We start from the raw sequence: 15136 nt of genomic DNA on the forward strand, positions 1-15136 counted from the left end.
GTCATTATTAGTTTTGTGGTTTTTCAAGAAAACCAGGTTTTCACTAATGGCCATTTTCTGTGGGATTGAGCTCAGAGACCTTTGAAAATATATCAAATTTGATATTTAACATTTTAATCTTGTTCACCACCAAAATGGGGCAGCACAGTGGCAAAGTGGGCAGCACTGTTGCCTCACAGCAAGAAGGTCAAAGTTTCAAATAGATAGTAGATCCCGTGAGCTGGATTTTGGATAATTGATTTTATTTTATTTTATTAAAATGTCATGCACATCCGTGCCCAGCACTCAGGGGCTTACACGACACCAGTGGTTGCAGACCATTACGTATATTATTGTCATACAGGGTACAGAATACTCTGTCTCCTCTCCCATGCCTTACACAAATAACACGCCAATGAAAAAACAGACTTGGTAAAAAGAAAACTTACAATTCCACCTTCCGGCAACCGAAGCACATCTGAATTATTTACCAGTATCAAACAATGTTTTCCTAAATCAGCATAACAAGGACGATACAAAACAAAATGAAACTCGTCCTCCACCACATTCAAGTCACATAAAGAGCAAAGTCGTTCCTCCTCAGCAACACCTTTGAACCCGTCTCCACTGCCAGAGGTAAGGTGGCAGTTTGCAATTGTGCACAGCGGGACCTCTGTCTTCTAGATACATTTAGAAGAAGGTATGTTTCTGTCTGATAATCACTCTTGAAATAAATATAAGATCTTAATTTTGTTTTCCTGCAGATATCATATTTCCATTGTTTTGTTTTTTTATTCGGTTAGAAAATCTTCAGTTTTTAATTACAGTGAAGCTTATTTCTATAAATGTAATTCAACCTACAATCTGACAGTATTGTTGCCACCGCCTAGGCCCATGAATAATCATTAGATTATAGCTCTGGCAGCTGAGTGAGCCAGTTCAGCAAACGCAACATTTCAATCTTCTGCTTTATCTTCCGGCAAGGTTCCCATCCCATATCAACCTGCATAGCAAATTTAGTAGTAAACGTCTGGACTCCAAGGAAAATACAAATAGCCCTATTCTGGAGAGCACTGATACAATCGATTTCCTTAAAGTCCCACACACCAGCAACATAGAACAGAATGGAACCAACAACGGAATCAAACAATTTCGTGTAAACCAGGGGTGTCGAACCTGTCCGGTGGAGGGCTGAGAGGCTGCAGGTTTTTCTTCCAGCCGATTACTAAAGCAGGTGATTTTAATTATCAACACCTCCTCCAATTTGAGAGAAGGAACTCATTAGTGAGATCAGCTGCTGGAGAGATGGTTGGAAAGAAAACCTGGAGTGGCTCGACCCTCCATGGCACAGGTTCGACACCCCTGGTGTAAACAGAAAAACTTAAATCAGGTATAACTTTCATCTTGTTCACGATTGAGCCCAAAGCCATTTTGCAGCTCAACACTCGTCATAGGAGATGCTGACGCTGCTATATGTCACTCCTCGCACGCCTGCGGAACAAAAGCGTGCTATAAAAATCCCACATGCTGCATGTGGTATGTTCGGTCTGCAGTAAATAAACAAAGGAGGTGTCAGAAGGGTCTTCATTGTGGAGCGGTTGCATGCTCTACGCAGGATTAGGGTGCTAAACGCCTATTCAGCAGCACATCGGCATCACAGACTTATTTGTAAACGCCGTTTGACCCCAAGCAATCGCGACATCAAGGGGAGATGTTGCATTCCTCTGTTTGGTAATTTATTGTAAACAGCCGCGTTGACAAGAAATTATTATGTCATGATCTCATTCTAAATGGCAGAGAGGAAGTGAACAAAACAATGGCCCTCTCAAGTGATACACAAATGTTTGACGGTTTAGACATCAAAACCAGCAGCGAACCTGAACTTTCTGAAAAAGCAGGTGTACGTAAGCAAATCTATAAAATGTCCTCTGGTGTGTTTTTGGCTGTGCTTTTCAAACAGAATTAAGTGTAGGAAACTTAAGCAGATATAAATTATACCTTTCTGGTGACATGTGCTGCCGAGATTAAAAAAAAGCAGTGGGAAGGTTTGGAGGGGAAAAGCACGATTGCATATCCACAGAGAAGGATTTTTGGTTAGGTGTTGAGCATCCTGAATCCTGAGCCATCCAACATGGTCAGCGAGCAGAGCAGCAGCGAGGGTGTCCTCTTCCTGACAGCTCCCCCTAGGGCCCTGGAATACATTAACTACCGTGGTCCACAAATAATTACTCACTCCTGCCATGTGACACCCTAGATAAATTAAACTCCCCCTTTAAGTTTTAAAGGCAAATGCATATTGTGGCCATCACTTGGAGGCTGGTCTGTCCGTGCTCGTGCATAATATGCTGTAACAACGCGTTACCACAACTTGGTAACGGCCCAGCGGCTGATTACAGACGAGTGAGCAATGTGCCGATGAAGTCGGAGGGAGAAGACAAAGTGTGGGGGGAAATTGCATCAAAGGCAATGTGTCTTCATAATTAATAAATTCTAGTCCATCAAGTTGTAATCTAATTATAAAGTATGCCTCCATCTGCCATGAATCATTTCTGCACTTAGCTAAATTAGGGAAAAGAGTCCAGACATATCATTGAGATTCAAATAATTATTATTTTGTTCCCTTGTGGAAAAGCGCAGAAAAAGTTTGAGGTCAGACACAAGCTGATTGTTAAACCCCCTGTGACTAATGACTTCAGAGAAAATGTAATTATGATTAAATCATTGACAAATTGAGCCCAGGGTGGTTACATTTTTTTGGCAATAGCCGTGATCCATAAAATCTGCTTTTTCGAACAGCTGCATGTCTAAAAGAGATAATGACTTTCTCTGTAAACACATATAAAGCCTAAGCAAGCACACCCAGCAGACGGCTGCGGATTAGGGGTGAGATGGAGATGTCGTCCTGTTCTCACGAAGGCACATCTGGTAGATAACTCCGCTGGTGATAGCAGGTTCTTTCAATAAAACTCCCCACAAAATACATTTCCACTGCGCAGACGCTAATTCGGCAGCGGCGAACAAAAACGCGACGCCTTCAAAAAAACGAATTATTGCTTATAATGAAGCGATTGTGCCTTTGTGTATTTATTTGATGGTTTTGTGTGGTTGCTAGCATATAACGATACATCCATGGCGGGGTTCTAGTCTAGAAACACACTTACCTGAAGTCCTGCTCCTCTTCCTCCCCTTCCTCTCGCTCTGTCCGATGACAAACTTGACAATTCCTGTCTTATTAGACGCAAATGTTCTGTTGTTACATGAAGAGGCCTTGGCTTCAAGTTGAGTGAAGCCTTACGTTACACCACTGTCAACACGCACTAATGATCTTGAAGAGTAGCACATATGCCAGTGGCACAGAGAGCGGCTGAGAAGGGGAGGCAGAGCCGATACAGAACCCAAATGTAGGCTGTAAGTCAGATGTGTAATATGATTAGTCCCCATCCAAGGCTTTCAGTCAAAGGCAGGAGGAGTAAAAGATCACAAGATGCATTAAGAGACTCTCCGTCATGATGTGAAAGAACATCTGAGGTCTCAGCTGCCGCCGTTCATTTTCACAATGACAGTGGATGCCGTTGAAAGCGGTGGGATCTCTGCATGGCATTCGGCTTTCAAATTTGATTAGGTGACTTGCAGGAGATGAAGAGAAATCATTTAGAGGAGGATAAGTGTGTCAGGAGATAATGGCTCCACAGGTTGAATGCGGTGGCAAAACACCGCCTCTGAGTGAAGGTGACGAAACGCAGCGAAAACCTGAGGAGTGCAGGTGGGCACGTGTTTAGCCGTGCCCGCGCGCACGCACACACACACAGCTGTAAGTGACACACTTTGTGTAGATGTGCATTTATGCATGAATGCAACACGTTATTACACATGTGAGTGGCGTGCGCGTGCATGTGGTAACTTCCTGACGAAGTTCTCACTTTATTTGTGTTGCAGGTCAGACTTCTCAGTCTAAATGACAGCATTTTACATCAAAGGTGGCACTAAGAGGTTTAAAATTATTATATCCACTAAATATTCTCTCAACAGATTGAGCCAAAAGAACGTCAAAACCTAATTACCTTCTGATTGCTTGTGTGGAATATTGTAAGCACAAATGAGGAATCTCACATGCAGATAAACATGAACCTGTGTCAAGGAGAGAATATCACCCGGACATTTAAATTGTAGCTGTCAAGGTACAAAATGTCTCTTAAAACTTAAAAAAAAAAAAAATGTTCTCTGTGCCCTGACCAAAACAAAACATGATGACAGGTGCCAGCTTTGCTTTTTCTCTGAGTCGCCTCAATCCCCCCCCCCCCGACAGAGAGAGAAAAGAAGGGATGGGTGAGGAGGGGAGGCAGGGGACCTGAAGTGTGTTTAGGAGGAAGACGGCTGTCAGTAGCTGTCAATCGTCATGGCACATGCCTGTCTGTCTCACAGTGTAACAACTATCAAAGACTCCCTCACAGCAAAGGCAGGCGCTTGGGTGGAAACGCGCACAGATCCACGCAGTCTCTCATTTACACCTGGCAGATAAACTTTGTGAAATGTGGGTCGGTGAATTATGAAGGAGCCGATCATCCTCACCTGGCATTGAAGAAGAATTTGAAGTCGTGCCACAGTCTTGTGATTTGTACTTGTATTGTGTTGTATAACGTATTGGCAAATGTTCAGAAAAGGGATTGTACCGATAATTGTATTATTTGATGCTCTTTATTCATGTTGCACTTGATTGCAATGACAATAAAGACCAATTCTATTCTACAAGACGCACTTAATTTAAGGTTTACAAGATGTTTTGTGAAACCAGAAAATAGTGCGCAACACAACTGCTTCCAGAACAATTGACGCTCTAATGATTCATTTTCCCATCCGTTGGTCATTTTTAGCAGATCCACAATACAAATCATTCTTCAGTACACATCTGCACCTTAGCGGAGAAAAGATGTTCACTAGAGATCAGCAGAGTTGTGCATTTCCAATGGTTGATGTCATCTATTTCAAGAAAGTCCCCCCCCCCTTCCCCCCCATTGGTTGTCTTTTTTCTTACTATTGCCGGCACCTGAACATTGGGAGGAGAGCATGTCACTGTACGCTGCTTTGGCGAGAACATCAATCCGTCCCGCCGTCCTTGGTGGACTGTCTGCTTTTCATCTTGTTAGAGACAGATCACTTCCTACTGCCTACAGTTCTATCACCACGCCTCAGACAACATCAAGATGACTGTGTCCAGATGACCACATCGGACTATCCTGTGCCTGCGGTTCACTTCTGGAAGTCCTGCCTGTTATTATTACCATTTAGCCTTGAACCTGTTGCTAAACTAATGAGTTTGTCCTGTATAAAACATTAAAGATGAACATCCAAAAAGGCGGTGGCTGTTTGTTTACTGGCGCTCGCAGTCCAATAAAGCATTTTCATCCCTTCCAGGGTGAGGCTCGCATGTGCTGCAGTCCTATTGATGGCATTTAACACAGAATATAAACCATAAAAAACAATAATAAGCATAAGCGAAGCAAATAAATCTGATTCATAGTAACCCAAGGGTGGGATTTATGTAGGCAAATATGTAGTCTTTGTGCAAACCGATGGTACGCGCTCCATCAAATCACCAGTGAGACAGTAATATAGTCTTGTAAACACACTAGCAACACTCTAAAGTAACTTCATCTCTCCTCTCTGGCTGGCCTAAGTGCTTAAGTAATGTATTGCTTTCATAAGTGTACAACTTCGTAGCACTTTCTCTGGTGGAAATATGTCTGTCCTCTTGCTAGTATGATTAAGAATAAAATACAAAGAGCATTACTATGGAATAATTCAAGCAGTCGTATAAAAGAGGAAAAAACACAACTGAGCAGCAGCAGTTCTCTCTCTGAGAGGCCCTGGTGACAACAACAGGGCGCTCCGTCACCAACGCAAGCTGCCCCCCCCCCCCCTTGCACCCAAGCTAATGCATCACCTCTGGATTGCAGTAATATCTATCTGATGGATGCTTCCTGAGCGGAGCAGGCCACATGTACCCCCAGACAGGAGTCTAAGTTGCTGGGTGTAGCTCTTAGGAGATGGGGCCTCTGCTCCTCTGCTCCTGAATGTCCATTATACTTTCACCCCCCCCCCTGTCCTCCAGAGCCTGTGTCCTGAGTCCAATACGTCCTTCCACTCCATTCATCCTGCCTTCTTTCCCCTTTCTCCAGCTGGTTGTGTGTATGTACATGCATGCACGCCTGTACACACGTGTTAGTCAAGGGTCTCCACCGAGACACCGATTGCCATCCTGGGGCGATGCCTGGGTTCCTCCAGTCAACTTTACTGCCTTCATTTGGCCTGATGAATGGCTCGCTGCCTTATCAGTCCCTCTGCCTGCAATCTCAAGTGGTTCCCTGGAGCCTCACACCGCCTGCAGGTTCTGCCGCTCGCTTCCAGCATGAGCCCAGCCCGCTTCGTTTACATACACATCACACGCACAGACATTGTAAAGACAGAATTACACACAGATAATACTATTCTGGGCATAGAGTTCAGAAATCAACATGCACATGAACAGAAACAATGCAAAATTGTATCAGCCAAAAAGTGCATAGACCAATTACACACACACACACACAAGCAACACAAACATGCGCACACGTCAGCTAGCAAATCCATCATCTTTATTTCTTCCCCAATGTGCTCATATTTTTCAGGCTGAACCATGCTCACAAAAATATTTATTTTTCCTGATTTTTTTTTTTTTCTTTGTGAGGAAACACAAAAGAAATCACAACTCTCTTTCTCCCTGCCTCATGCCAAAATAATCAATGCTTTCCAGAGAGGGACTTGTGGCGCGACGTGCGTGGAGGGAAGGCAGAAGGATGCAGACATAGCTCCGGGGCTCTGGTTGCAGATAATAAGTGAGGAGCAGTCCTTGGGTATGTTTTACAGCTATCAAGACTCATCATATTTGACATGCATTCCGGTGTTTACACAGTCTCCCTCCGTAAAATCCTCTCCAGCTATAGAAGGGAACAGGGTGTAGGGAGCACACACAACGCAGCGCACGTACACATTCTGCACACAGAAGTGCTTAGAAAAGAAGAGCCAGTTGTTGCCTTTCCTTTCTCTCTCTCCCTCTCCCTCTCCCTCTTTTCTCCATGTCCCATCTCTTATCCGCAGCACAATTGGCGATGTTAGCACCTGTCAGCTGACTGACTTCTTGTTTCTGGTGGCTTATGAAAAAATCATGGCTGCTGGGCTTCAGAAGCTGCTTTTCCATCAATATGAATTCACCATGGTCTTCATGCAACATTAGGCTGGGGCCCTGTTCTCATACAAGCAAGCCGCACGCTCCTTCATCTGTAATACACAGGAGGAAATGAAAAGAGTAAATAGTCCTTTTAGAATGTTTCATTCAATCATGAGTGGAACCAAGTCGCCCATGAAAGGGACCAGTATACTTGTCCTTTCAAAAGTGCATTCCATCCCCCAGATATTGCTTGACTGTGCTCTGTGTCCCTTAATAGTGTGACCTGTTTTTTTCCTTCTATTTTTACTGTTAATGAAGCAGTACAATTCTTATGGTACCCCCAAACGTTTCCACATCTGTATGTATAACTCTCTTTATGTAGTTTTGACGTCAGTGCTAATCAGCGTGTCTTGTGGCAGAGTTAGAATGTGGCATCTGTGGAACCAGAGCATCAGCAGCAGCATCGAAAACACTGTCTATATATAGATAATGCGATTTTTCTGAATTATTATTCTATTTTTTTTTTACACATATATACAGAAATACAAAACTGCTTCGTATCGCTCTCTTCTTTTTCCTTCAAGATTAAATCACTTTTCAATTGAGCTACTCAGAACCCATGAATATGAACACCGTGATCTGATTTGTCCTCTAATAATTCCATGCTACACTTTGCGGAATATAAAAGTATTTCACCATAAAACCCAGTTTTCTTTATTGTTTTTTTTTTCTTTTTTTCCGGGCTGTCTAAGCGACACAAGGACCCAAGGATCCCGATTTGTAGCTGAAGCTACAAAAGGAAAGCACAAACACGGCAATGAATCTGAACACATTTCGAAGCTCCTGTTACACTTTTCAAGATGTGATTTTCAGCATTGCAATTGACAAATCTGACACTGTGATAGGAAAAGGTGTTGATGCTTTATGCCAAGGCCTGGTCATGCGTGTTTGGAAATAGACATTCTGGGGTTGTAAGCAAGAGAGGAAAAAAAGTGCTAAATCTCCAGTTAAACAAGAGTGAAATGATCCAAGTTACTGTGAAATGCAAAATCTTAACTAAACAACTCGTTCCTGGCATCATTGCTCGAATACAAACTGGCCCTGACCTTTTTGTGTGTCTTGTCTTGATTGGATTAGCTTCGGATATGGTCTATGTCCGGGTCTATTACTCTCTCAGAACACTATCCCTCCCATTCTCTTCCTTGACCCGCCTGTGCTCACATGCCTAAAACAGTCGACAGTCATATCCCATGTGAATCCCGCACAGCCGTGGAACGCCTGAGGAAAGCCATCGCTGCGTCCACACCCTCCATCTTTCTGCTCACTCTTTCTGAGTCCGGAGGGGTCATCTCACACAGAGGGCTCATAATCAACTCAATTAAGTGAGTCTGATTGCCATGGCAAATTGGTCTGGGTTATAACATTATCATTAGCGCCTCAAGTGCTGTCGCAATGGGGACACCGCAGCCGGAAGAGGGTGAGACTAATAGGAGGGGAGGTTGTATTGACCGGACACGACTGAGACTGCAGAGATCAAGTTTGTCTTTGTGGACGATGAGCAAATAAAAGCATGACTCTATGCAGGGAAAAACATTAGAGAGTGCATTGTGTGAAAGAGAACGGGAAATTAAAATCCTAAGCATTCACTCCTGCTACAAAGAGAAAGCATCTCTCCTCCGGCGCCGGCGAATGTGAGGCGCTGTGGTAGCAGCGCTACAATATGCATGAATAGCAGTTCAGGGACCTGGTGGCTGAAAAACCAGTCGTTCAATTGTTTCTGAGGATATGACATTTGTCTCTTTCTGTGGCTTGCTCGAGGTGTCAGCACCTTTCACATACCCAAGGCTTTCGTCATACCCTGCAGCAGCCTGTTTGATCTTTTTGAGGACTGTCAACTTATTGGGGTGACTCCATGTAAATTGAATTCTGCATTTATTTACACATCAGGTTAATAGCATAGATCACTCAGTGATTTGAAAGTCAAACCAAATGCAACTCATCCATTTCTCTCCTCTGTACCGGATCATCTGGTTTGTCCTTCGGCTTAAATACACAAAGAGAGGCTGATAAAGAACTGAATGGCTTATCCTGAACATTCATCCTCTGAGGTACGTTGTATACTTTGAATACAGCTGCGGTAGATTCAGATTTCCACGATTGAAAAACCGGTTTAAGGGGCAAAATTCTTGCAGCTCTCCAAGTGGCCCACGTTAAACCGTGACTCCTTTCGAGAAACTCTTGTTTGGGTGTTGCTCAGCAGCACAGTGGCCCAGTTTAAAGTCAAATCAGTGTCAATGCATCACAAAATTGTGCGTGTAAATGTGCACGAGCCTCTTCAGGAAAGCTTTTAAACAGACTTGTCATAACGGGAGACGCTGCTGTCAAACAGAGGATAAATCTGAGCATGTCAACTGAATACCGAGAAATGTCTGTCAGTCGTTTTGACGTTTGTCTCTCCATTGTGATTAGCGTCACTTAATATTCATGCATGCTGAGATGCCAAACTGACTGCTGCTATTAGGGTGCAGCGAAAAGCAGTCATCCTGCTTTTAGCTTTATAAAAACACACACACACACAAAAAAAAAAAACGTGGATGATGTAAAAGCCTCGTAGCATTTACAAGCAAGTCAATATATATGTCGCCCCGTGCGCGCTGTGGGACGGTGTCACAGGTCAATTCAACAAGAGGAAAGCGATCAGAGGCCCGGCCTCTCTCGGTGTCATGAAGCCTGTATGCGTGCATTTGCTGAACAACACTGCCACTTGCTGGTCGCATTGAGGTACTGACATCTAAATGGAAGCTAATGAGATCTGCAATGTCTAAAAACTCACATTATTATACGATGCTATTTGTCTTTGTGGACTTAGTCCAGGCGTTTTTTGTCCACCTAGTTGTGAATGTTTGGGAATAAATAAAAAAGAAAAAGTTCCACTGGTTTATTAAATATACCACATTTCGTCTCCACGCAGCGTGCTCAATGTAAAATCCTCTGTCAAAAAAAAAAGTGCAATCAAAGCAGGAGCGGGAGGGGGGGGGGGCTCTTGAATTATTTTGTTTCATATTAGCAGTTGAATGTGTCACTTTTGTTTTCTTCCACCTCTGAGAGAGAGAGAGTATCACCGTGGCACTCTGTCAGTCGGGGCCGGGAGGAGGAACAGCGGCGCGCACGCTGCAGATGGCAGTGCACACTTTTTTTTTCTTCTTCTTCTCCATATTCTTAAACAGACACACAAAGCAGCAGAGGGACCAGAGCCTGTCTGTAGGATGTGCTGGGAAGGAGTAGGTACTTGGCACAAGTATCAGAAACAATTAGCGTCACATAAACAGAGGCCTGAAGCAGCTGGAGATGGAGAGGGGGGGGGGGGGCAAGGCATCTCAGTTTCACTGAGAGGACCTCAGCAGAACTGTGATCTCACTCTGAGACATCCCCTTCCTGTCCTCGTCAAAACGCAAACATTTTTTTTAGACAGTTCACGCCATGGCTCATTTATTTGATTTGTTCTCGTCGTCTCTGTGTTTTTTGTTTGTATTTGTGCATTCTTATTCAGGGGATATACAGAGGAAGCTCTGCGTTCCTAGGAGATTACCTCACATCCCACTCACATCCCCAAAATTCCTTTTTGAACATTCCTGGCTACCGTCTCCTCTGTTCCTGTTATTTTGAAGTCCCAAGACGAGACGATCTATAAAGTGGCTCATGAAAACGCTCCGCTGGTGTGTCACACTAACATTGCTCATTAAACTTTAGCTACATCAAAGATCAGTGAAATGTTTTAAAAAAAAAAGAAAAAAGAAAAAACATTTGATAGAATTAAATATAAACAAACTTTGTGTTCCAAAATTCAAGTGCATAATATTTGGATTTTTTTAATCTTAAAGTCTTTATACAACAATCTTTTGTAAAATTGTTGTATAAAGACTTTGATTTTCTGATTTTTTTTTTTTAGAACCTTAATTGTCCATATACATTTCAGAATACAGTACACACATACCCATACAAATATATTTGATTAACGCCAATCAAAGAAAAACACACCTTGTCTCCAAAATGTCTAACCTTCACTGTCCCTCTTATTGCCTCATTTCTAATCCTACCCAGCCTGGTCACTCCCAAGGAGAACCTCAGCATCTTCATCTCTGCCACGTCTAGCTCCGCCTCCTTCCTTTTCCTCAGAGTCACTGTCTCTGTCGTCCATCATGGCTGGTCTCACCACGGTCTTTTAGACCTACCGTAGCTCTTTCTAAATTTAAATTGTTTTTAATTAACTTTACATTCTGCTACATTAACATCCCTCCTTATTCTGGACATTTTCTGGATACTTTCTAAATATTTTATGAATATAGAAAGTAAGAGTATAGGAGTCCTGTGTCCTTTAGCTGAAAACTGAAGTTGCATGGAGTTATCCGTGGTTGTATTCCGGTAATAAACTGTAATTCTGAGTAATGGTACACACAAGATAAGAACAGAGAACCAGTTCAGAGTTTGGATTGCACAATAACACAAATGAGGGCAAACACAAACAACACTACATAAAGACCAACATTTCACCATTCTGTGGATTTGCAACGGTTCGACCGCAATGGGCACATATAGAGTTATTCTCCGTGTTGGACTTCTTCTCCTTTTGACAGGTATGGTATGATGGTTTTGTGTGTACTATAATAATACTAATATATAATAATCTTGCTTTGTTTTTTTGATTGGTGGTAATGATCTTCTGTTTCTTCCAATCAGGTGTGGGGAAGTCTGCATTCATAGGGAAGAGCCATAGCAGGAGAGCTGATCCTGTGCTTCAGTATGTTGTTAACAACTCAGTCAGGGAACATCCAGTCCTCACCAAACTCAGACTGGTAAGAAAACCAGAACACCAGCAATGCAAGTGTCATATCCCTCTACGTGGATTCATTACATTCATCTCTGATTGCGATGTCTGATTAGCCTAATTTCCTTTTAAATTGTCTTGTGTTATGTTATACTTAAAAAGCTACAAACCAGGGGCCTGTAATACGCATGCAGGATTTGGGTTTAGTGAGATACTGTCAGGGTTTACGCTGGGCTTTCAAATACTACAACGGTGGCTCACTGGTTACCCGGATACATCGCCACGGTAACTGTACATCTGTATAAAAGCATTGCCTACTGACCAGTCATCTCTGACAGCTGCTCACGTCCACTTGTGTGTGTGTGTGTGTGTGAGTGTGATATATATATATATATAGAGAGAGAGAGAGAGAGAGAGAGAGAGAGAGAGAGCGAAGGGAATCCGGTTTAAGCGGTATACTTTTCGACCACTAGAGCGCAGCAAACATCACATTGTCGCTAGGATACGAGGACTGGGAGACATTTATCAGTTCAGATTATGTGCTCTATATGTTTCATTTCAGAAAACCCTTGAAGACCGATGGGCTATGATGATGGTTGGCAGTGAACAAGCCCAGTTTATGGCAAACCTCATCAGGCTGATAAATGCAACTAAAGCTATTGAAGTTGGTGAGAAGACCATTGAAGCAAAGTGTGGACTTAAACCACTTGTGACTAGTTCAAATTACAGGATTGTTAGAATGAATTAATTAATGACTTTTAAAGTTGTTGAAAGTGCTCACCCTTCAAGTTCTTACTGGGATTTAAGAACGGTTTCAATGATATTTAAATGGTAATATTAAGTATTGTTTAAAATTGGTATTTGTTTTGATTCCAATCTATGAGGCCATTCTTTGCTCTCATTAGAGACTCACCTTTTAACAGACTTGAAGGCACTAAAATCTAATTCTGAAGTGATTTTAATTATCATTATATTTATATTGCAGGGATGTACACTGGGTACAATGCGTTGAGCATGGCTCTGGCCATGCCAGACAATGGAAGGGTGGTGGCTTGTGAAATAGAAGAGGCCTATGTGAACATTTCCAAACCCTTTTTTAAGGAGGTGAGAGAATTCCTTTCTAAACAGCTTGACTCACGTCCAAGGCATCCTGGGAAAACAAAGATTTGTTCACGAGAACTCCAATCTTAATTTCAATAACACTGATTTACAGATCCTGCAACATTTAAAATGAGTTATTATTTTTGCAACTTAAGATTGATTGTTGCATCTGTTAGTGAGAATTTGAAGGGCAAAGCAAATTCGGTCAATGTGTCTGCACAAAATGCTGCTGGCTTGTTTAGATGAAAAGAGTGTCTCCTCAGGAAATGGTGTCACACAAAGATCCAAAGCCATGCCCTAAAATCAATTCTTGTTTTAGTTCTTTCTATCATTCTCTGAAAAACACAATCATACAAACAAGAAAAAGAAATGTATGAATCTATCTTCACACATTTTATCCTTATCTACAGGCTGAAGTAGAGAATAAGATAGATATACAACATCAAACAGCTACGAAGACACTCGGTAAGTACTTTCAATCTAACATGCCATATATTTTCAACATTTTTAATTTTCTCCTGTTTTCTCCAGATGAACTCATAGCAGCTGGGGAAGGCGGAACGTACGACTTTGTGTTCATCGACGCTGACAAATTAAACTACGGCAACTACTATGAGAAGTCGCTTGAGCTGATACGAAAAGGGGGCATCGTTGCAATTGATAATGTAAGTGCAGCAAGCCTTGGGAAATATAGATGAGCGTCTGTTAGAAGATACATTATGAGGTGTGCAGCACACAGAATAAAACAGCTCTGTTGATACTGTCTTTGAAGGTGCTGTGGGGTGGAGGGGTCGTCAATCCTGCGCCTGATGACATCACCTCCCAGTTTCTGGACGCACTTAATAAAAAACTACATCAGGACCAGAGAATTGATCTGAGCCTCCTCACGCTGAGCGATGGTCTGACGATTGCCATCAAACGCTGAAATCCCTACGGTTAAAAATAAATAAATAACACGTCATGCATGGAATAAATTGCTTTTTGTCCTTTTTTAGTCAGCTATGATATTTATTACATTGAACAATACAACAACCTTCTCTTTGTTTTCTACACCCAACAGTGCAGCAATTATTAACATTAAATCTGAAACAAATGTTTGGTGTCACATAGGTGTAACTCTAAAAAATCATTAAACGCCACAGTGCTACAGCTTAAGATGACACACACTTGTAAAAACAATGGTTTTCTTTTCCTTGTAACATTGACTTCACACTGATGTCAGCTGCTGGTAAATCAAAATAACAAACCAATATAAATGGAATAAAGCAAAGGAAAACTGATGATTTTACAAGAAGCTACATTACTGAGACGGACTCAGACGCTTTTCTTTGTGCAACTCATCACTGTTGACCATTTTAAATTGTTGTGATCTGGTTGGATTTACTTACATATTTGTTTGTTTGTTTGTTTGTTTGCTTTTACACGTCAACCTGAATTTGAATTGATAAAACACATCAAATATTCTTGTTTTACTCACAGCTGAAGGGAACCAGGATTCTCTGCTTTGTCTGATTTCATGATGTAATGACAAATAAGGGCTCAAATAATCGTTTGTGATACACATAAACTTTATTTTCTTTTATCTGTTCTTGAAACAATTACTTGGTCAAAGATTTGCATTACAAATGCTTATTTAAGGTGTATTATGAGCAAAAATTCAATTTAATGTTAATAGGCCGTGCTGCTTAAGAAAGATTCTTTATAGTCCCTATAAGGTTTATTCTAAGGACGAAACATAATTGCAGGTGACTACAAATTAATGATGGTAGCAACGAGAGACTGGGTTGCGCCGTTTCATATTTTAAAAGTTTCTATGTTCTTCTCGTATCTGTGGGGGTTCTGTCCGGCTTCCTCCCAGCTCAATAATAAACAAATGAAGCTGAGGTGAATTGGTCCCACCACTTTTCGTGTGGCCCGTCGATGCTCTGGCGTCTCATCCAGTGTACCACGCCAGCTGACAGGCGCCAGCAGATATGTGACCCACAAGGTGATTGCGATCATGCCGTCCCCAAAAAAATGGATGGATA

General features: G+C 42.1%; 1 protein-coding gene and 1 long non-coding RNA gene across 2 annotated transcripts in view; one reads left to right on the forward strand and one right to left on the reverse strand.

The window, feature by feature from the left end:
• Positions 1 to 3330, reverse strand: part of LOC137895868 (uncharacterized) — a 37194-nt gene extending 33864 nt beyond the window's left edge. Inside the window, exon 1 of the long non-coding RNA XR_011105564.1 lies at positions 3141 to 3330. This is a non-coding gene — a long non-coding RNA (uncharacterized lncRNA). The remainder of the gene's footprint in view (positions 1 to 3140) is intronic.
• Positions 3331 to 11765: 8435 nt separating this feature from the next.
• On the forward strand, positions 11766 to 14034 carry comtd1 (catechol-O-methyltransferase domain containing 1). The gene is made up of 7 exons (XM_068741393.1): positions 11766 to 11817; positions 11921 to 12036; positions 12571 to 12676; positions 12994 to 13112; positions 13520 to 13574; positions 13641 to 13774; positions 13882 to 14034. The coding sequence occupies exons 1-7, from the start codon at positions 11766 to 11768 to the stop codon at positions 14032 to 14034; spliced, it is 735 nt and encodes a 244-aa protein (XP_068597494.1).
• Positions 14035 to 15136: the final 1102 nt, after the last annotated feature.

This window comes from Brachionichthys hirsutus, chromosome 7, assembly GCF_040956055.1.
Source record: "Brachionichthys hirsutus isolate HB-005 chromosome 7, CSIRO-AGI_Bhir_v1, whole genome shotgun sequence".
Lineage (NCBI taxonomy): Eukaryota > Metazoa > Chordata > Actinopteri > Lophiiformes > Brachionichthyidae > Brachionichthys > Brachionichthys hirsutus.